The following is a 24079-nucleotide window of genomic DNA, read 5'->3' as shown; positions in this document are numbered from 1 at the left end:
TGAGTTGAAAAAAAAAAGGGGGGGGGGAGCAGAATACTAGAAAAAATTAAGTACTTCCTGGATCCTCTTCCTCTGTGGCCTGGCAAGGCCGCATCGCCAGGGGCAAAGAGCAAGCAACAGAGTTCATGCCAGAGACAGCCCCTGCTCCTCTTACTCTGACACCTACATGGAGACTGAACTGCCAACGGGCTACATCTGAGCAGGGCTTTTAAAAGCTATGCATAGATGGCAGAGGAGGAGAACGCCTTTCAGTGGACTAGGGAAAGGAATCGGGGAAGGAGGGAGGGACTAGGAGTAGTTGAAGGAGGAGGCTTCAATCAGGATATATAAAGAATAAATTGTAAAAAAATTAAAAAAGGAGACCAACAGAGTAAAAATAAAAACAAAAACAAAAAACAACCAAAACCTAAAAAACAAAACAAAACAAAAACTTGGGCCCTGGGGCCCCTGCAGAGAATGATACCCCAACCAAGGACCATGCATGGAGAGGACCTAAAACCTGTGACACAGCCCATAGACTCAATCTCCAAGTGATTCCGTTCCCTAGTAAGGGGAGCAGGGGCTGTCTCTGGCATGAACTCAGTGGCAGGCTCTCTGATCACCTCCCACTGGGGGTGTGCAGCCTTGCCAGACCACAGAGAAAGACAGTGCAGCTAGTCCCAATGAGACCTGATAGACTAGGGTCAGATAAGAAGGTCCGGAGGAGGACCTCCCCTACCAAGGGACAAGGGAAAGGGCATAGAGGGAGAAGAGGGAGGGCGCCACAGCCGGGATACAAAATGAATAAATTGTAATAAATAATAATTAAAATAAAAATGTAAAAATATTTTATTTTACTTATTTAAAAAAAAACAAAGTTATAAGAGAAGGGAAGAAGGCAGTTGTAATTAACTTTACAAACCACATTATAGAACACTAAATAACAGAATATTTCAAATATGAGTAAAATAAAGGGATCTCTTTAAAAAAAATCTCTTAAAATTGGCTGAAATTGCCTTATTATGTTACTTGAATAAATGCCAATGTAAACTTAGGTCTTGTATTCATGCTTTTAGCAAAATACAAATGAAAACAAACTTTGTCATCACTTTACCTTTAAGGTGCTCTAGTCAGTCATATTATTTTGCTGAGGACCATGCTTCCTCACTACAAATTCGACATTTTGACCAAAGCCACCCTGGTCTTCATTTGTCTATGACAGGAAATCTATCTTGTTTGTTTGTAAATATTCCCAAACAAAAGCAAATGCATAGATCTGAAATTAAGAAGCAGCCATTTATCTTCCTACCTGACCAACTATTTTTTTTGTGTGTGTGTATTTTCATCCCCCAAAACCTCAATTAGTAAATCATACACATTGGATCGGAAATTAAAGAGAAAGAGGTCTGAAGAATGTCTCCCTAATTCTCATGCTTTGTACCATTATACAACTTCATCTATAGTTCTACTGGCTCTCCATATTTACCACCATCTGACATTGGTTTATCACATTATCCATTTTTATTAGGCTACATTTTCCCCTTGTGGATATAGCAAGCACTGTGTACCTCTTACATTATATATAATGTATAAATCACATTAGTCATTTGCTCCTACAACCTTTACAGTGAAGGGTTTTGTACATCAATCAAACTATCAGTTGAGCTGAAATATTTAGTAAAACTTTTTTTACTCTTTCGAGTCTAAATAGGCTAAGGAGGTAGGGTTTCCCATAAGAAATATCTATTAACTAAGAGACAGATGATAAAGGCTTAGTAGCTCCCTACCACTTTTATCTTACTCTCTTCTGATTCCTATCCCTAAAAATATTTGTCATTTTTCACAATGGTGTCTTACCACTCTATCTATCCATCCATCCATCCATTCAACTACATTATAAAAAGCATAAGGAAATAGAATATACACTGTACATAAAAATGTCCAAGATTTGTATATGCTTTGGTGAGTCTAAATGCCTACCACAATTTGAGTAAACATACACAATTTCACAAGTGCAGTGCACTTAAATCATCAACAATAAAGTGTCTTACAAGTACAGTTTTTAAAAGGCCCAAGTATAATGTTCACAAATCTATCCTAGAAAGAGAATTAGATTTCTGCCCCTGATTCAGAAATGTTTTCCAGGAGGAATCTTTGCATAGTGTATAATGATTCAACTTAGGGCACAACTTCTGAGTGACTGCTCTCTGAATTTTAACAGAAGAAGAATATTTCTAAATAATCAGCAAGACTGTGCTAAGTAGGCTCAATCATCAGAGTTGTCACATGCCACAGTACAGGGCTGCCTGTTTATTAAAACTACTTAGTCTGGCTATCCATCTGACTACCTATAAGTGAGGAGAAGCAGTTTGTATTTACTTTAAATATTTCATTTACTTTTATTTGGGTGTTTTCTCTGTGTATATGACTGTGCAGCCAGTGCATGCCTGCTACTTGTGGAGGCCAGAAGAGGGTGTCAGATCTCCTGGAACTGGAGTTACAGAAGGTTCAGAGCCTCCATGGAGATGCTGGGAACCAAACCTGGGTCATTTCAGAGAGCAGCCAGCGCTCTTAACTGCTGAGCCATCTCTCTAGCCCTGTAAACAATTTTCCAATTTTCAATCCTATTTCAAGTCTTTAATATGAAGTCTTTGAAATCACTCAGTACGAAGAGAATCCTTCATCTCTTCAAACAGCTCCTTCACGTCTAGCAATCAGTAGGTGCTATGTTAGACACTAACACTGTGAAGACAAATACGAAGGAACTTCTATTTTGGTGAAGACAATCAGGAAGATAATCACAGAACTACTAGGCACAGCACATGTATGTTGGCAGGACTCAATTAAGATAAACTTCCTGGCAGAACCAACTACTAGGATTGATTACATAAGACAGAAAAATAATGGCCATCCCTGAAGGAAGATTTTTATAGTAATCATGACCAAACTACAACTTTTAGATGAACTTTTAAAAGAGGGTTTTAACTTTAAAACCCTTTATTAAAGTCAAATAAAATCTAAATGTAGCAGATGTAAACCCAGCACTTTGGAAGGCTAAGGCAGGACAAATGTGTCAGTTTGCCAGCCTGGGTACGACATAGGATCCTCGTCTTGGAAAAGCTAGCCACTGAAACAAAACCATACCACACAACTGTTACTGTCTAGCAGACCCATTTTCCAGTCAACAATTATGCCAAATCTCCATCAACTGTGGAACATCATTTAAAATGTTTTACATAATCTACTGATAGTAGGTTACACACTAAAATCATGCACATCTCTGCACTCAGTTAAAATAATATGCAGTACAAATCAAGGACACAGTGGAAAACATCACTGTTCTAGAGAACACTTAAGAGGGACACAACCCTTTGAAGCAATTTAGTAGTGCTTAGAAGATTTAAAAGTGCCCTTCACTTTGACAACAAAAATCAGTTTAGAGAATTTAAGGAAATTATCATTTTACTGAAAACATCCTTCTGTACAAAATATTCATCAGATTTTGGTCTGAAAACAAGCAAGCAATAAACATTTTTTGTTTGAATAAATGTCAGAAGTAATGAAAACTGAACAGAACTATAGGTATACATTTTTAAAATATTGAGGCTTACTATTTAAAGATAAAAATGAAGAAAATTAGCTATCCAGTTGATAAATTGTACATCACAGTCAGAAGTATACAAAACACACAGGCATACAAAGTATGTAAAGATACACAAAAACAGGATGGGGGCTGCAAGGAAACATGACTGTATTAACATGGGGGGAAGGCTGATAGTGTTTCATGGCTTAATGTAAACAAGATTGATTATACTTTTAAAATCATTAAACTAACTTCCTATAAATTAATGTGAGATTAAATTTTAAAATGGATTTCAGTAACATGTAAACAGGTTATAGCAACTCTGGCTTTTTGTCATAGGTCCCTGGGTACTTTAAAAGGCAGGAGGGGATAGAGGAGTATGACTGTCACCTACAGTAAAGCCCTTGAGTAAAAGATACACAAAAGAAAATTAAACTGTCTTTTCGTAAAAGTCCCCTACACTGGGGACTGGAGAGATGGCTCAGCAATTTAGAGTTCTTGTTCTTGTGGAGGAAATGTGTTTGATTCCCAGCACCAACATGGAGTCTCACCACTGTGACTCCAGTTCCAGGGGGGCTTTCTTTAAACAGAGTAATTAAAAAAGTTGTCTTTCCTGAAAATTCATTTCTACCTTCAGCAAGTGACAGCCCAAACTACATACTTAATTACTTCCTATCTTCAAAGAGCACACTGTTTGTGCTACTCTAACTGTCCTTTTAACTAACTGCCTTACCTAAAGTAGGCTTTAGTTCCTTTATTCCAAAATAGGAAAGGAACAGTTAATAATAGAAAAAAAAAAAACATGAATTTTTTTGCAAACTCATAACTGCTTTTCTTGCTATCTAGATTTTGTTTTTATCTCTCTGTCATCCCTAGTCATGTAAAACGTAGAAGTTCTAAACTTGGAAGCAGATTATCCAAAAAAAAAAAAAAAAAAAAAAAGCAAACAAGCTTTTAGTAATGGAAAAACTGACTGAACGTAACGTAAGAGCAACCAGAAAAGCAGGTCTATAAGCCCATACATTGGAAACAAAATGAAAGACGAACTTTCACTAAAGTTCACATTTTCTAATTAAAAAAAAAAAAAATCTTACAAGAATGTAATAGGAACATAAAGTGCTAGCATTAAAACCTGTGACATGTTAGTTTTATGTTGTGCTTTAATCATTGTGTTAACATTCTCCAGGTGAAAGGTATTGAGAACCAAGGGCTAATATAAAAATTAACTGTATGCTAATAGGATCCTCTATTTCTTGTCCAGTACCATCTAATATCATCAGCAGAGGGAAAGCTGTGCCTTTTGAGTCCTCTGGCTCCATTCAGCGGTTTCTTGAACAGCTTTTCGGTTCAGTTTCAGGAGATAACAGACCAACTAGATCCTCTCTGGCCTATCAACTGTCCTATAATTAAGCCCCAGGGATTCCTGAGGCTACCACAGTGATAGAATCTGGTTCAAATAGTCGAAGGTCACTACAGAAAGGTGGTTAAGTCCAACAGTGTTTAATCACTGTGTCCAAACTCATCTCTGAGCTCTGCAACACAGCAGTCACAACTGGACTTCACTTTGTTCACTGCAATAATGAAATAATCCTTACACAATGGATGCAAACTAATGTAGCTGCCTAAAACAACATTATACATTTAAATACTATAATATAATGTTTTTCATTCATTATTCTAAGTAGGTTCCTCTAAAGAAGCTATTAATTTTCACATGTGTTTAAGCATGTTAAGAGCCTGTTAGAATTGAAAGCTTGACAACTCAGATGAAGACCATCTTTAATGCCACATTCATCAATACAATAGAGGAAGAATTTTTAAACTAGCAAATGTAGTTATCACAGGTGAGGTTAAGAAGAAAACTTTATAGGATGGAAAAAGGACCTATATGAGTTGTCTAAGAAGACTATACAGCAGTGAGTGTGCTGGGTTTAGAGAGAGACTGTCTCAAAAATTAAGATAGAAAGCAATAAAGGAAAGGCAACCAATGTTAACCTCTGCCTCTGCATACATTCCCTTCTCATGTTTGTCAATGATGATGATTTTAATCTACATCTGGCAACTAAGAAATGTAATTTTACATAAATACCATCATCTTTCATCTTATTTACCCAAGTCCTATACTCGATATTAAATCATACTTAGTTGGCACTATTTCTCTCATTTGATTTCTGACTCTTGTCAAAAAAGGAAAAAGGCAGAACCACGAGATTGCTCAGTGGGTAGTCACTGGCCACTAGACTGGAACTCAGACCCTTGGAACCCACACAATGGAAAAAGAGAAACAAATCCCACAAGCTGTTCTCTAGCCTCCAAATATGCACAGTGGCATAAACACACGCACACGTGCCATACATAAACACAGAAAGTGTAATATAAAAACCCTTTTGAAAAGGTCAACAAAACTTGTTTTAAAAAAACCTCAAATGGATATTTAGTAATACAATTTTTTACCAAAATTACCTGTCACACAATGGATATTAGAAATTTATCATTCATCTAAAATAAATACGCATATAAAATGTACATGTAAATCCCATCCTATTGCAAACTTCCTATTCTTGTTCTAATTTATAACTTTTTAAAATTATTTGGCAATTTTATACATATACGTAATGAATTTCACCTTTTTTTCTTTACCCTCTATCGCTCTCTTTTCTTACTGAAATCCTTCCCTGTAGTCCTCCATCCCATTTTAATTTCTTTTTTGAGTGTGACCCATTGAGTTTAATTAGTGGCTGCTTGCAAGATAGATAGGGATTATCTACAAGAGCACAGGCAATCCATTAGGACCTACAGTACGGAAGAAAATAGCAGCCCTTCTCCCATCAACCATTAACTGCTTGATCCCTCACTGAAGGGGCAAAAGGTCTTATAAACCTCTTCTAATTTCTAAGTTTCAACATTATTCTTTCACTTGTGTGTGGTGTATACATATTCATGTGTTGTGTACACATCTGTGTTGTGTGGAGGTGAGAGGTTGATAGTGTCTTCTTTGTAGTTCAATAGCTCTGCACCTTATTTTGAGATCTTGGAACCTGGAGCTTATGTTGTGGATGGATGGGCTGGCTAGTAACTCCAGGGTCCTCTTGTCTCAGCCTCCCCTGTGCTAGGCTGCTCACACATGCTGCCACAGCCAGCCTTATACATAGGCTCTGAGGATCCTGAATTCAACAAGAACTTTCTTTCAGCAGCGTCAAAAATACTTTCCAACAATCCACATCACTCTAAGCTTTACCATCTTTAATAATGTAGACTTGTGGCCATTTTTCTAATTAATTCTTAAAATGGATATTCACCACCAAATGCTTTTTATACGCATAGTTTACAAAGCAAAAGAACTCACTGTATTAAAAACTGCCTTATGGACTTTTTACTTTTGTTTACATCTCTTCTGCTGGAATTAGCAAAAACTGTGAAGTCTTTTAAAATCTAGTATACCCCTGAAAATCATTTGCCTTTTAGTAATCAACTTGTCTCTGAATTATCTGCATCCACCTATAAATGGCTACAAAATATACCTAATGCTACCTTAAAAAAAAAAAAAAAAACACTTAAAAGCTCTCCTGACGTGTCTATCACATTGCCAATCCTTTCCTCATGAACCAGAAGTGTGAAAAGACAGCATAACTCAGAAATGAGCACAAAACCATCAACACCAACACCTTAATCAACTAGTAAACTGATACTCATCAACTATGTCCAAGTAGTTATATTTAACCCTTAAAATATTACCAGTAGTAGACAGTTAGGTGTTTTCCCTTGTCTGAACAGAAGAATTTTTTATATTTTGCTTATAAAACTTTCAAAGACAGAATGATTAAAAAATGTTTATTTTAGTCATTGTTAACAGCGAAAGTAATTTCTACATTTTGTCCTACACAAATACTTTGTCTCCATTTGGTATAACACACATTGTCTTTCAAATAACCTTTTTACATTAAAGTGTTTTTAGAAAGGGTAATTTACAAGTCACCCGCTCACTTCACACACAAAACACACACACACATTTCCCAACTAAGATTAAAGGTCAAAGGTAGCTAGAAAAGAGAAAAAGGCATATTAGAATTCAATATATGATAACTACTTCCTGGTTCTTTTAAGCTGAGACAAGATGGCTGAGCTTGCTTCAGGTCAAAACAGTTTGCAAGCTTCTGTACAAGAGCAGAGTTCCTCATTAACTGTACAACCATAACAAAAAATTTAAATGTCAAAAGAAAAACCTCAGAAATCACCAAAGCATGTCCAGTAATATTTTGAACAAAATCATAATGACATATTACAGTAAGAAAAACCTAGCCAGCTCTTTTCCTATAAGAAGTATTTTCTTTTTTCCTGAAAACACTACAGGTACATTTAGGAGCTGAGGGATATTGCATCCGGTTGGAGAAATTCCTAACTGTATGATTCTTAGGAAAATCTAAGGTGCTCTTAGCAACTGACTTCTTGCCTCCCCTTGACCTCGAGCTTACTTTCTCAGCGCTTATTATCATCTCAGCTGACAAAGTCCGGGGGTCACTACAATCACTCCCTTATTCTTCCCACAAAACACCTGCTCCCAACACCTCACCAATCATAAAAGATCCTAAAACCACAATGTACAAGAAAATTTGAGTGTGTGTGTGTGAGAGAGACAGACAGACAGAGACAAAGACAGAGACACACACAGAGACAATATTTAAGAATATGAATTCCTGTGGTTTTCCAATAACTTCATACATTGTTTTATTTGGTCATCAAATTTTCAGCACACAGAAAAGACCTCAGAATAAACTAAGTTTAATTCCCCCCCATTCAACATGACATATAGTTAAGAACATAAATAATGCTCATCTGTACTAGCACAACACCCACATATCCTTTCAAACACCTTTCATGGTCAACTATAATTTCTTGTCTGCCTTCATCAGTTAGTCTTTCACATTCCTCTTAGCTAAGCAACATGCACACGGTATAGAAGCTTCATTTACACTGTAAACCACATCAGAATCTAGGTTATTTGACTAAAAAGGCTTTTTGACTTTTACTCTCTCAAGTCAATCTACTACTTTTATTTTGTGCCTACCAACTGCTTGTCTTAACTATCTTTAGCTACTCTATTTTCTAACCCAACTCAAGCTAGTCACTTCTTGCAGACTACTCGGCTTTGGAAGTCTTCCCCAGCTTCCAGCCTTATTCTTTTCTCAGTGACTGTCCACACTGCAGCAAAGGCTGTTTTGTTTTGTTTTTCTTCTACAAGAGAAAATTTGATTGTGTCATTGATAAAGATAAAAGTCTCTGCATATGCTATTTTCTCTCTCTGAAGTAGCCTCCCAAACACCTTTCTTATTCACAACCTGCCAATCAGTTGCCAATCAGCAACTCAAACAGAAAGCCTTCTCCTAGCCCCGACTCTCGTGTAGACATGCCTTCACATGCTTCCACAACACTGTAGTACTACCACGACAGGTGATTATACATAATGAAGAGAGATTTATGACTGCCTGTATGTTTGCCTATACACTCCAGCGGACAGTAAGCTATGCTGTCTAACCATCTTGTTTGCTATCATCAGTACACTGAATAATGCCAAGTTTGGTCTAAGGTTTGGGATTTCTGATGCCTCAATTGCTTAGTAGTAAATAAACATTTTTGCTTTAAAAACTCAACCATTTACTTAGATACAATTAACATACAATAATCCAAAAGTGTACAATGAAATGGAAGTCGATGTATTCAGTTTTGTCTTGTTTGTTTTGTTTCTTGAGACAGGGTTTCTTTGTGCAGCCTTGGCTGTGCTAGACTGAGCTCTGTAGACTAGGCTGGCCTTGAACTCAGAGATCCACCTGTGCCTGCCTCTGCCTCTGCCTTGCTTCTGGCTCTGGAATTGTGTGATTAAATGCTTGAGCCACCATGCCCAGCTGATGTATTCAGAATAGTCATCATCATATCTTAGAGCATCTTCCCACCTTACCTTCTAGCAGTAACTCCATATTCTCCTCAACATGTCTAGCACCTGGCAGTTGGTGACCTGTCTGTCTCAATAGAGCTGGCTACTGGAGACATTTCATATAATGAACCTTACAGCATGTGGTCTTTTGTGACTGGTTTCTTTCATTGGGCATAGTTTTACCTTTAGTATTTATCAGTATACCATTCATTTTATTGCTGAAGAATAGGCTTCTGAGTCTAATAACAAAACAAACAAACAAACCCCTTTATCAGTTTATCAGCTGATTAACAGGTAGGTTTTTATGTGGACACACTTTCAATCAAAAGATAGATATCTAGTACAGAATTGCTAGGCCATGTATAGAAATGAGATTATTTCAAAAGTGGAGCTGTTGAGATGTCTCAGTGAGAAAGCATGCAAGCCTGATAACTTGAATTTGATTCCCACAATCCACACTAGATAGAGACAACTGATTCTTCAAAATTGTACTTCATGCAGCCTCCAGTCTTTTCACACATTCTCATTCTCTGTCCCCCTCTCTCAAACACACACATAAATGACATTTTAATAATTTAAAAAGTGGCTAAATGTTTTACATTACTGCCAGCAGTGTAAAGGGCTCCAACTTCCAAATATCTAGTCCACATGTTCCTATCTCTATTACAGCCATTCTTCAGGCTGTGAAATAGGTATCCCACTGCAGTTTTGATGTGCACTTCTCTGAAGCCTAAGCAACTTAACTTCACTTTATTGAATAGAGTACTCTTGGAATCTGTTTTACTAAAAAAATAAAATAAAAAAAAATAAATAAAAATCTCTTTGAGTCCTTAATGGTGTCCGGAACTGTGCTATTTATAGTTTATGTCAACTTGACACAAGCTAGTCACCAGGGAAGAACTTTTAAGTGAGAAAATACCTCTATAAGACTGGCCTGTAGGCAAGTCCATAGTGCATTTTATTAAGCAGTGATTAATGTGGGAGGGCCCAAGCCACTGTGGTGGTGCCACCTCTGGGCAGATGGTCCTGGATGGCCTAAGAAAGCGGGCAGACAGAGCAAGTCAGAAAGCAGGATTTATTTCTCCACGGCTTCTGCTTCAGTTTCTGCTTACAGGTTCCTGGCCTGGCTTTACTCAGTGACAGCCTTGCAAGCTCAAGGTGAAACAAATCTTCTACTCCCTTATTTTTGGTCACGATATTTATCACAGCCATAGACATCGTACCTAAGACAGGAACAGACTATCTCTTAGTATTTGTTAGATGAATAAAAAATAATAATATGCAGCTGAAAGTACTTTTTGAGGTGTAAGCCTACTGGAGAAGAATGACTATATGAAAGAGGTGAAGAGAAAACAGCAGATGGCCATGACATTTTAGCTTTGTAGTTGAAGAATGGTAATGTAAAAAACAAACAAAAATATAATGTAAAAAGTATAAGAGGAGATTTTTTTTTTTTTGGAATGAGTTGGAACTACAGCAATGAATGAAACAAGGCACAATACTCTTAAAAGCATTTGTTCTTTTAAAGCAGATGAGAAAGAAAATGAACAAGAGGTCTGAGAACAAACCAGAGAAAACAGGTTCAAAAGTGGTTATGACATAAATTAATAAATTACCTATCACTCAATTTTTTTGGGGGGTATTCTGGGCTAAATCCTACTTTAAAAAATACAAATCATAACCCTGTGGCTTTTCAGCTACTGAACTATTATCATTTGTTAACAATGTCAATCAAAAGCACACTGTACATTATACGAGAGATAATAAACTGTCAAACACATGATCTAAATATCTGTTGCATGAAGGAGTTAACCTCTAATTTAAATAAATAATGGCATTATACAAATGCAGGTTGTGTTAACATTTTTAATAACATATGTTTCAAACATCTAAAGCATTACAATTAAATATCTTTTTAAATTAATTATGAATTTTTACGTGTATGGATGTTTTGCCTGCATGAATGTTTGTACAAATGTGTTACTAGGATTCACAGAAGCCAGAAGAGGGCACTGAACTCTGGTACTGGAGTTACACACAGCAGTGAGTTGCCATGGAGGTCCTGAGAACTGAACCCTGGTCCTCTAGAAGAACAGTCAGTGCTTTCAACCACTAAGCCATTTCTACAGCCCCCTAGAATTAAATCTATGTAAAGAAAAGAAGCGAGTCAGGGATGTGGCTGTGGGTTAAAGCACTTACCATGCAAATGTGAGGTTTTGAGATAAAATCCCCAGAATGCATGTAAAAGCCAGATTTGTAACACGAGCCTCTGAAATACCATTGCTCCTAAGAGGACCTGGCAGGCAGAGACAAGAGAATCCTGAAAACTCACAGACCAGTCTCATTGACATGCTAGCTGAAACAAGAGTCTCCGCCTCAAACCAAGAAGGTGAGCACCCACAGCCAGAGATGTCCTACGTCTTCTACATATTCACACAGACAGACAGACAGACACACGTACATACAGACACATACACATTCATACCAAGAGAAAAAGAAATGAGGTGGGAGAGGAGGAATACTTTTATCCTGTCTTTTTTCCAATTATTTCTCTGAGTAAATACAATGATTTTTACACGTTTGCATAGAGTAATGAAAAAACAAAATAATATTCCTATGGGTGACTTATGGAGGATGATATCATCCCACGAGTTTAACAGATGTGTCATCAATAGTCTGTCTGTTCAAGGTCAACTTTCCAAATTTCATACACTAGAATCTTAATTAAAAGATGTCTTCTATGAACAAGTAAAAAACACTAACATTTAGAGCAGAACATAAGAGTTTAAATTACATTTTTCAGAAGCAATCCAAATATAATAGTTAAGATGAACATAGCGTATTTGCATGCTATATCATGAAAAAGTAGAAAAAAACCTAAGTATTCATCAAATTAGAAAAATAAATTCAGAAACACAAAGTGAAATTCCGTATAGCCATTAAAGGCAAACTGTGTATCAACACTGATTAACAAAGAAGATGTGCAATTTTAAAAGTAAGTCATATACCAGAAAACTGAGTATGATACCATTTACAGATGACCACATATTTGTATTAAAGGGAGTACACTAGACTTTTAAGGGGCTAGCCTCATCCCGAACAGCTGACTAGCACTAACCATCTCCTAAGGTGTTCTAAACTAAACCATAGAAGGTTTAACTACCTAAACATTTCTTTTCGCTATAATATGCACATATAACAAGCACAAATAGAAACCATGTTAAAAATAAAATGGAGATAGAAGCAGAAGCTGGAGGATTAGGAGTTTAAGGCCAGCCTGGACTTCATGAAACCTTGTCTCAAAAGCAAACAAACAAATCAAGCACAGAAGGTGCTGAAATCTCAGTAATGACTTATAGCTTTTATAATGACTTATAAATGCACTGAGATTAGACATCTTAGTGTGAAAAAATGATGGCTGAAGGGATTAACTTGCAACAAACTTTTTTTTTTTTTAAAGGAAATGACAGAAGCTATGCTGGACTGCCCATTGTACTTTAAAAGAAATCAAAAATTGCTGAACATTTGATCTGTTCAAGAACTTTAAGAAAAATTACACAGATTAACCAACATGCCTTTTAACAAAATACAACATCCAAAGCTTGGTACTTTGGTTAGGAACAAACCACATATGCATATCAAACTGTCAGGTGTAATACTGACTTCTTTCATGGAAAAACTAGAACATATATACTCAGCTCATTATAAAGAAATTCTGAAACAATTTACACCCAGTGTAAGAGCTAATTAAAGTATCAGAGGGCTACTTTATGATTATGTTCTAATTAAAAATAAGCTTTGTAGTCTGTTCCACAAGACGGAATTCATACCTGGCACCACTGGAATCCATGGCTAAATGACAGGTCATATGCCCAAGGGAAGAACTCAATATTATCCTTCTAAATGGACACAGACTTAAACAGCTCCCCAAGTACTGATTCTTCCTACCAACAGATTAGTGTATCTCTCAACCCTTCTTATTGCAGTGATGGCAATCAATACAGAAACCTACAACTGGTCAACGTGCTGGGAGTAAGACTACTGTGGGACATCTATGTCAGACTCCCTCTTTTCAAGGCTCAGAAAACAGCCAGAAGCAGTGGGCAACTATGGTGAAACAGTATTTTCATGACATGATAGGACAGTCGCACACATGAACTCATGCAAACTATGGCTATATACACACAGCCTACACAACATCATGCCAGACAAAAAGCTCACGGATGAGGGAGGGGGGTACCAAGTGCCACTTCTAGATGAAGAGCACTGACAACTGGTAGCTGCCTGAGGAGAGAGAGGCTAAGTTTTCTGTTGGCTTGTTTTAGGGACAAGGCCCCATATCTATACACATACTGGCAGCACTAAGTAGACTTGGTGGGTCTCAAAAAAAGATTACATGAAATTTGGAGAGAACAGTGACAGTGGAGGTGGGGAGTTGGAAGGAAGAGAATGAAGGCCTGTATTTGATCAAAGCACCTTATCTGCATGTATAAAATTCTCAACCAATAAACTTTTAAAAATAAGCTTTGTAGAAAATATGTAGTTACTGATTAATGGTACCATAATTATTATCGCAATCTTATTCACCAGGTACAACTCCAAATGATCAACATTTTCAAAACATAACTTTCCTGACTATACTTCAATACGGAGGATATTCATAAACATGTTCTAGAACTGATGTTCCACGAGCTCTGCAAACGTTCCAAAGCAAAGGTATTTCCATCTCAAAAAATTCAGAAAATATCATAAAATCTCAACATAAAAATTCATAAATGTGCACATGCATACATACTGTGTATTTTAATAATCGGTTCATGAAAAAATATGTCTTACATGGCCACCAAACTTTAAGAAGGCACCTCATTAAATCCAATCTCCTCTGTATTATTGAATACTACAGAAAGTGACAGTTTGCACAATCTTGAATTCTTTTTAACCCCAAAATCAATCTGGCCACTATGAGGTATACTCAAGTTAATGCTTTCTATTAAGTAAGGCTCTCTCCACAGACTCTTTCTCTCTCAATACATACAACATACTTAAATAGATTACTAAAAAGGTGACAGCTGAGAAATGCTTTCACTGCTTTCCATGGTTTCTAGTGAATGTCATTTCAGAAATGCCCATATGACACATGACAACGTGGAATGTCTCCACCCGTTTGAGTCAAGCAGGCACTGAAGGCAGTAATACAGAAGTGAAGCCTGCCTTTTTATGTTAGCCAGCACAACAATGAAAAGATAAGCACCCAAAATACTAGTGCGATCAGAAAAGTCTGGCATATGAGACTACATAATGAAAGACTCAGAAAAGACTCTGTAATTAGAATCACTACAATGTATGTATGGCCTTTATTGCTATGCTGCTAAGGAACCCTTTCCTAAATGAATACAATGGACTTGTTTAAAGATATTCTTAAACTAAATTACATAAACTTGGCAAAATTCCACTTGTATTGGTAATCAGTAAAATATTCCATTTTTAAAGTAAATCTAAAACAGAGGTATTTTACTGTATTTTTTTTAATTGTAAGAGGAATTTTAATACAGTATCATGGTTACTCTGGCGAGGGATCACATTCAAAGATGGAGGGCTGCATGATCCAACTGGAATACATACCTTTAATCCCTCTGACAGAAATACAGACGTTCCTTTACTACATACCTTTTTTTTTTTTTAAATGGCTACTTAAATATAAGTTGACATGCAATTTTCTGATACTTCCCCCCACTTTGGAGACAGTGGCCCACACCGTAGTTCCCGCTGTCTTGTAACTCACTATGTAGACCAGGCTGGCCTCAAACTCACAGAGACTGACCTGCCTCTACCTCCCAAGTACTGGGATTAAAGGTATGTGCCACTCCACACTGCCTCTGATATATTTTAATTCTCTAAAAGCTGTCATAGTTTCCCAGACAACATTTAGCTCATTTTCTATGATCTCTGCTGTTAAAAATTACAATAATCTGTTTTTTTTTTTAAAATTAAGACACTGTGCACCTACTGAAAAGAAAAACATCTATGTTAAGAAATTTTCTTTTGTCTGAAGATAAAATACACTTCTAGTAATGGCTTATAAATGCTGAGCACATGGTTTAGAAAGTGCAAAGAATCACAGTGTTCTTCAGTGGTCAAGAATGCTCACACTTTGCGCTTTGAGCAGAGCCTTAATAAAAATAAACTGGGAAATACATTCCAGAGGATAACAACAAGCACAAAGACTTATGGGAGCATATAATTATGGAACCAATGGTTTTCACTAACCTCCCAAATCCCTTAAGATAAATTCCTTCTTGTTTATTATGTATCCAAGAGTTGCAGTGCTTAAAATCTGAAGACATAGAAATGCCACCACCCATACTCTACCATGGGTGACATATGGGTTCTGTTCATCCTTACCTACAGCTGTACTTTCACCAAAGCACAAAAAACACCTGTTGTCAATTTCTTGATAATTTTATAGACAGACAGGGAGATCTCAACTGCCCTTTATTTAGACACCACATCCTCTGTTGTTAACGTATCTCATTAATTTATGAAATGTAAACTACTTGTTTTAAATTTTCTGATGAAACAAAACAAAAAAGATGTTTTTTTTAGTGACTGAAATAAATATGCTCATGTAAATAAAATTCAAAGAATCAATAACAAGCAATAAATAAATCACATTTCACATTTTTATCAAAATGAAAACAATTCTTTCATCTTTTTCAAATTAAGACCCAAACTAACTCGGCTACACTTTGTAAATAATTCATGGAATATATATGGAATATATATTGATATTTTTATTAACAGGAGGCTCCCAACTATACTCAAGAATGATTAACAACTTAAAAGCTGGGAAATACATTCCAGAGAATAACAACATGCACAAAGACTTATGGGAGCATATAAATATGGAACTTTTTCATGTCAGCAACTTTCAATTATCAGAAGCCACTTTAGAAAACACTATTATAGCATGTTGTATGATATCTTGTGTCCTGATTACAAATATCAATGGTCACTATACACAAAGTAAATTGAAGTAATCATGCTGCATAGTGATGACAACTTGAGATTATTTTTTCTTTTGATACAGGACCTCACTAAGTATCCCTGGCCATCATGAAACTCACAGAGATCTTACTACCTCTGCCTCCCAGAGTGCTAGGATTAAAGGCCTGCATCACCAGGCCCAGCTAAGATTGTTTTTAGTATCTCAGATATGAATTCCCTATAGTTTATCTCCAAGAACAGAATGCACACTTAGGTATAAAAATCACTGTAGGTTAACATATAACAAACATAGTAATATAAACTGTCATTAGCAGACAAATGAAAAAAACCTAAATTCTATATCCCGAAATAAAAGTACTTTTGTAGTAATTTCCTTTTGAAATTAAAAAAAAAATACGATCAAGTATTTTTTATTTAATGGTCGACAGAACAATCTTGACAAGACCTAAAATTTAGGGCCACTTTGAATTCTATGTTGATAAATATACAGATATATATATATTATTATTGCATTTTAACTACCATCAAAAGATCTCAAGTGTCAGTTAAAACAAAAATAGATTAAGAAAAAAAATACCTGCACATTTTTTCCATTTAGCTGATTTACAGGAAAAAAAAAACCTCAAAAACTAATCATCAATACAACACCGAAATATTTAAAAATGTTTTCTTCTTCACACTTAAAATAGGACACCAGCCACAGTGCCACACCTTTAACCCCAGCACTCAGGAGGCAGAGGTGAGTTTGAGGCCTGCCTTATCTACATAGCAAGCTCCAGGACAGATGGGACTACATAGGAAGAGACCCTGACTCAAAATGAATGAATGAATGAATGAATGGATGGATGGATGGATTTTTTAAAAAGGAAAAAAATGGCATCTAGAATAAAGCTTATGCTCTAGACACAGACCTGCTTTACAGTTCTGTCATTCATTGTGTTGACAATCTTAAGCAAAGGAAGGAAGCTGTGAGAATTAAAGGTGATACTATTTCTGAAGCACTGCTTTTCAATAGAACCCTGTAAGTCATGGCTGCTGCACATTCAACTTAAAGGAACTGTTAGAGGTCTATCAACCATGTGACGAGTAATCAACATGTGAACATCCTATCTCTTCTCTGTGTTTATGGAAACTGATAAACTTTCAAAAAGAAGGTGTAAGAAGAAATGGCTATGATTTTTAAAAAGACCACAAAAGCAATGAAAACAGCACCTTTAGGATGTGTCAGGAAACAGCATATTATAGTAGTCATAAAATGATGCTTTGTCCTTATATCTAGTAAAAGGTTTCTAAAAGCCGTTTCTTCAAGATCATTTAGATTTTGAAATGTGTTTCTCTTACTGAATAGAACATGGAAAACATGGTAAGGGAGGGATGGTGAAAGTTTCCTCTGGTCTACCCAGTGCTTCTACCTGGCTAACCAGAAACTGCTCAGTCACAGCCTGAAATCACACTGAAGCTAAAGCTCATGAAAGATAGTCTTGGTTATGACACTTCAAAGTCAGACCACAAACCTGCTGCCAGGAAGCACAAAGCCAGCAACTGCAGAGAAGGCATTCTAGCAGCAGCAGTGCAGGCGCTGCTGTACCAGCACACCCCATATATGGCTAGATTGCCCATTTACTTGTGGGAAGTAAGGGACCAGTTTGGGCTTAGAGATTTGTTTAGTAAATTTAAAAATGGATTCTGGATAATTTTAATAAAAAGTTTTACAAGCCACAACTTTCCTAAAGGGAGGTACACAGAAAAATAACTTCATGTACATTTTTAACACCAATTTTAATACTTTTTTATAACAGATCCAATAGGTGTTTCCAAAACCTTAACATTTCATGACAAAAATAAGACGCAAAGGTTACAAAACCGTAAATGTATTCAGTTTAGAACAGATTGCTTATCTTTCTAGCTGGAAACAAAGGGGGGTATTACTGTAAAATTACAAAAGAAGATAAACAGTTTAATCTTGGATTTTACTATACAGTCTACCTCAGGTTTTTATGAAGTTGTTAACCGAATACATTTTCTACCACCTAACGAAAACTGAGGCTGGTTTAAGACTTATTAATAGAGGAGTGTGACACTTAAAAGAGTGTCCCAATTAAAAGAAATATACCAAACATTCATTTCCATGTTTTTCACTTATTTCATAAAAACACAAGTTCTATAAATATTGGACCACTAGTCTAAAAATCTGGACAGGCAGGCTTCAAATATATATCTCACAGTATACAAATAACCATAAAACTTATTTATAAAAGGAAACAAAATAGTTCAATAAAAATATTGAGTGAGCCAACATGGAAACACAAAGATCTGGAAGAATGGGTCCTGAGTCTTCTAAGTCTGGGAAAATGAACTTCCACATATGATTCAGCGAGAAGCGTTTGTCCTACAAAGATGGACCGGGCATGTGTGCAGTGAGTACTCCAGAGGAGCACATGTGTCTGGGCTACCACAGCTGTCTAAGTTCCAAGCAGTTGGCAGTTGGATGGAACCTTGATAATTCCGGCTAGTAAAGAAAGGAAGGATATTCTAGTGGAGAAAAAGAGATGACAGATAAGCACAGAAATAAAAAAAGATCTAGTTTTAATGAAAGTAGGTCCACCAATTCCACAGCTATGAAACATAAGTGAGTAAGTTTAAACCTACATTAAAAGGATAGGCAAAACACAGGACTGTTAGACTTTCTGAAATCTGTATGCATCCTGTACTGAAACATACATACATATACATATGAAGCTAGGAAGAAAAATCAATGCATGGAACAGGTTAATAATCAAACTAGGAAAAAAGAATTAATACAAAATTAATTCTGGAGAAATGACAGAAGATTGGGTGGACACATATACACAGAAAAGAATGAGTAAATTATAACTAAAATGTTTAAATTTATCTTGGGATTGATGACATTAACAGAAACAGAGGTGTCAATGAGAAGATGGAGCTTAGTGAGGAACAATGGTTTAGTCTTAATTCAAGGCTGAAATTCATGATGATTTGACACTAAAGCTGAATATTCAGATTGTGTAAAAAGTATTCTATACAATCTCAAGACATGAAAAAATACAGTGATAAAAATTATAAAACTCAATTATAATTACAAAAAACAAACAAACAAACAAACAAAAAACCCCCCCAAAAAACCAAAAAAACACAAACGCCAAACCTCTGAACAGTAAAAATCCATTCAAGAAACGTTTTGTGAAAACAAAGTAGCTGTCAACCTATGGCTAAGGAAACAGCTCTGAATATACATGATTACTAATGATATCTATTTTTAGTTAAAAATTACAACCTAGTTATATTTCATTTTATCAGTAAGTTGGGTGCTGCAGAAGAACGGGAACCAGAAATTGACTTGAAAACCACTGGCACAGAGGAACAAGTTAAGATTTCTAAGGTTAAAATAAAAAAGCTAAACTTCAAATCATCCCTCTAGCACTTTAGGCACTCTAGTAAGGATCTGCCAAAGGCACTCTACCCATAGCCCAATAGATCTTAAAATGTTCACAAAGCACACTGATTAATCACGTTATGAATAAAACTCTGCAGGTGACACTGCCAACTAACAAAACTGCAACTGTTTTCTAGATCTCAGGCTTAGAAAAATCAGAGCAGCATCCTACCTACACTTGAAAGAGGAGGAAGAGTACTCCAGAGATCAAGAGAGAAATATGCTTTCTCTCCTTTTGGATGGCATTTCTATGCCAAAGAGATGAAGAGCAGTAACTGAGTTTCCATAGCTTTCAGTGAGAGCTCAATGAATTCAAGGAAAAGAGTGGGTGAATCTGTGCGTTGTGAAGTAGCCAAAGCTTTTCTCCTGTTAACAAAACTTAGGCTACTTCATCCAGACTAAAAAGGAGTGAATGTGCAAAGAGACTAAAGAAAAATTACATTGGTAAATCATTTTAGTTTTATTTTATGATCTTTTCAGAGTATTAAAATATACAAGAACTAGTCACTAAATCAGTATGTCATTTCACAGTTAGCTAATGAAGATAAATGTCATACATGAGATTTCTCAAAACCTTAAAGTCCCATGAAGAGGAGGATGAGTTCTATTTCTCACCTCTTACTAACTGGTGTCCAAACTTGCCCAAAATGAAGTCCTTGTCTTCAGTTATATTGGAAAACAAGTTCAAGATAATTAAGTACAATAGAGAAAACACAATAAACATTTCAATGGTTCATCTTTTTTTTATGATGTATTTATTTTATGTGCATTGGTATTTTGTCTGCATGTATGTCCAGAAGAGAGTGCAACTGGAGTTACAGACAGTTATGAACTGCCATTGTGGGTGCTGGGAATTGAACTCAGGTCCTCTAGAACAGCTATTGACTGCTCTTAGCTGCTGAGCCATCTCTCTAGACCTCTTTAAGATGCTGGCTTCACTGATTTAAGGAATATGCAGACAACTCAGAAAAAGGTTTTATCCAACTGCAAATAAAAAGGCTTTATACAAGTGGGACAAACTTAGAAACGTTTTCTTACGTGTTTGTCAGCTCAAACAAAATACTCAATAATAAAGACGATACCAACATTCACCAAACTACCGAATTCAATTAATCAAGAATATATCAGTAAGTCTCTTTAAATAAGTAAAACTGAGAAACACAAGTCTTCAAAAGCCAATTTCGTGTTTTCTACTATCTAAACCAGCACTGCAATTTTATTTAAAAAAAAAAAAAAATTAGACACTATCCTCTTCCTCCAAGCTAATACAATTCTCCACACAGAAGCAACTTTAGTTTCTACTTAGCAGTGTTAGAAAACACACTGATTCGAACCATTAACCAATTATTCTGACATACAGTAAGTGTGTTTCAGAGCCACTTTCACACTAAAATTTGCCAAGGACACTTGAAAGAAACTTGAAGGTTTTTTTTTTTTCATTTTATATAATTACATTAATCTTAATGCCAAAGTTGCTTTCCTTCTCCAAACCATGCTTTAGGCATACGAAGTTTGCACTACATTAGAGAACCATGATATATTTTCACTGGGTGCCATTACAAATTCCAGATCTGTCCTGCAAATTGTCAGTCATTTCAGTCCTTCCAGTCAACTTTGTAAACAAAGGCTACAAGTTTGATAAGCAAATTTGATTAAATAAAACTTTAAATGGTCATCACTTATTAAAGCAGGAAGCAATAAAAGGAAAATACTTCCGTACTGTGTGTTTTGAAAATATATAAAGTTAACAGTCACAAAATATAAAGTTTATATATAAAGTGTGAAGCCTTAAGTTTCAACCTCTCAAACGAGTTTTTAACCACGGTATTATTTTTTAAAAAAATACTATGATCTTTCACACAACCAAGATGAGTTTGAGAGCCAGAAAAGTATTTTTCATTGTAAGTTTTCTAGTAATTAAGTTGCTTAATATGAAAATAGACAGAATCTATGTCATGGCACCTATTACCAGCACTTAAAACTTGCTTTTCAAGCAGAACTCTAAGAGTTTTGTTGCTTTTGGCTTGTTAAAGGCAAAGCAACATTATCTCTGGATTGCCAATAGTTTCTCCTTATTTGGCTAACATTGAGAGATCCCAATCGGACTACTATAAAACTTTAACATGCACAAAGCACCCATTTTGAGAAAAGGTTGTGATTAGCTTTCTTTTTTACCCCCTCACCCCAAAAGAAAAATCAAAGTTTGGCAACTGTCTTTGGGGAGTGCACAGTGTTTATTCTCCTCTTTCTAGCCCCAGTGCGCACTCTAGAGCCATGGCTCAGGGATCTGTGACACTGCGACAAACTCTTCGAGTACAGGGATCTATAGACTCTAGTTAAGAGGTGGGCAAACCCACTGGGAAGGCTTCCTTATCCGGTACACTACCATCCCCTCCCCTTCAGCCACTGCAGATTAGCTAATTACACCCCGTTTTTCCCCTCCCCAGTGACCAAGAGTAATAAAGGAGAAAACAGGAAATCGTTCGCTCAGGGCACCCGGCTTAGAGCTCCTGATTACTATTATTATCATCATCATTTGTAATCAAGTCTTAAGAAGTACACCAAAACCAACGTCCACCTACAGGCCCAAGGGGTCCATCTGCCCCAAGAGTCCCCACCGCTCCCTTGTTTAGTGGATTTCAACAAACCCCCCCCCCCCCCCCCCCCTCCACAGTATATCACTGACACCCGGCCTCGACACAACCCATTACACGCCTGCTCGTCTCGACCCAGAGTACCAGACACACGTCCACAAATGGCCCTGGGGCCCCCAGAAGACCACAGGCCATTCTGCCCCGCGCCCGGGAAATCGGCTCGCAAACTGCACAGGCAGCGGCTCCGAAGGGGGCCCTGGAGCCCCGCGCCCAGCCTCCCCGGACGGAGCCGCCCCCTCACCCGCAGCAGGGAGTCGCCCGCCACCCCCCGGCCTCAGCACCGGAGCCCGCGAAGGCCCGGGGCGCGAGCACGACGCGGGCCCTGCGGGGTCGGAGCGAGGGCGGCGGGCACACAGACCTGGTGCAGGGCGGTGAGCCCGTCCACATTGGCGTAATTGATGTCGGCTCCGCGGTGCAGCAGCTTGAGGACCTCGTCCGTGTCGCCGCTGGAGCAGGCGGCCAGGAAGACGGCGCCATCGTCGAACTTCACCTTGGTCTTCTGGCGCTTCACCACGGGCGGCTCGAGGTCCGTCTCCGAGCCGATCCAGCGCTTCAGCTGCTCGTTCCGCTTCTGCTTCGCGTCCGCCATCTTCATCCCCTCTCCTGCCGCCGGCTCTTCTTATCGCGAGCTGGGGGAAGGGGGCGGCGGCGAGGGAAGGCGAGGGGACGCGGGGGGTGTGCGACCGTGTCGGCGCGAGCCGGGGGCCGGAGCGGAGCGGCGAGCCGGGGAGGAGACGCTCGAGACTTCCAGTATCCCACAGAGCACTGGGGCGAGCCCGGCAGGAGCAGACCTCTCTTCCTACCACAGACGCCCTCCCGCCCCCGGCGCGGCCGCCCGTCAGCCGCGGCCCGGGCGAGCGTAACTTCGCGAGATCGCGGCCTGGGGAGGCGCCCCGCGGCCAGTGCGCATGCGCGCTCCCGCCTCGGCCCGGCCCGGCCCAGGAAGAGAGCGGCCGCCGAGTGCGGCGGCGGGGGCGCCACCGGAGGGAAGCGGGTGTGGCTCTGTCTGCGGGGGCTGGGCCGCTCCCGGCGGGGCGGAGGCCGGGGAGGAAGGTCGTCCCGCGGGACCCAGGGCTCCGCCGGCTCGCCGGTCGGGCGGCGAGGCGGTGCCAGGCTTGACCTGCCTCCGGGCCTCGTCCGGGCCGCGCGAGGCGTCTGCCCAGGGCGGAGGGTTTTCCTATTGGCTGCGTGATTTGAATGGAGTGGACACGGGTCGAGCCTTAGGTGCTTGTGGGTGCTCTCTCGGGCGAAGCCGGGCGGCGCAGTCCGGACGAGAGCGTTTTAAATTGGGGTTTCTGCGGGCCCTGGTGGCAATGACCGAGGTGACCCTATACTGACAGGGCATGACCTACGGTAACTGCGGTGCCTTCCTGCTAACACCCTCTGCAGAAATGTCTTTCCTCTTAGGCTGGCTTGTTGTTTTGTTTTCTTCTGTCTCTTGAGCCTGTGTTGATCCCTCTTCCTTCATGGCTTTC

At 38.3% G+C, this 24079-nt stretch overlaps 1 protein-coding gene across 1 annotated transcript in view; it reads right to left on the bottom strand.

Moving 5' to 3' along the window:
• The window catches only part of Ppp1r12a (protein phosphatase 1 regulatory subunit 12A), a 73268-nt gene extending 49994 nt beyond the window's left edge, over positions 1-23274 (bottom strand). The window contains exons 1-2 of the mRNA XM_055626193.1: positions 22886-23274; positions 10091-10274 (exon numbers count right to left, since the gene is read on the bottom strand). Of these exons, the coding sequence (XP_055482168.1) occupies positions 10091-10274; positions 22886-23199 (498 nt within the window). The 5' untranslated portion in view covers positions 23200-23274. The remainder of the gene's footprint in view (positions 1-10090; positions 10275-22885) is intronic.
• Positions 23275-24079: the final 805 nt, after the last annotated feature.

The sequence above is a fragment of the Psammomys obesus genome, unplaced genomic scaffold (assembly GCF_907164565.1).
Source record: "Psammomys obesus unplaced genomic scaffold, mPsaObe1.curated_primary_1811, whole genome shotgun sequence".
NCBI lineage: Eukaryota > Metazoa > Chordata > Mammalia > Rodentia > Muridae > Psammomys > Psammomys obesus.
The sequence above is the reverse complement of the archived record's forward strand: the minus strand, read 5'-3'. Positions and strand labels throughout refer to the sequence as shown.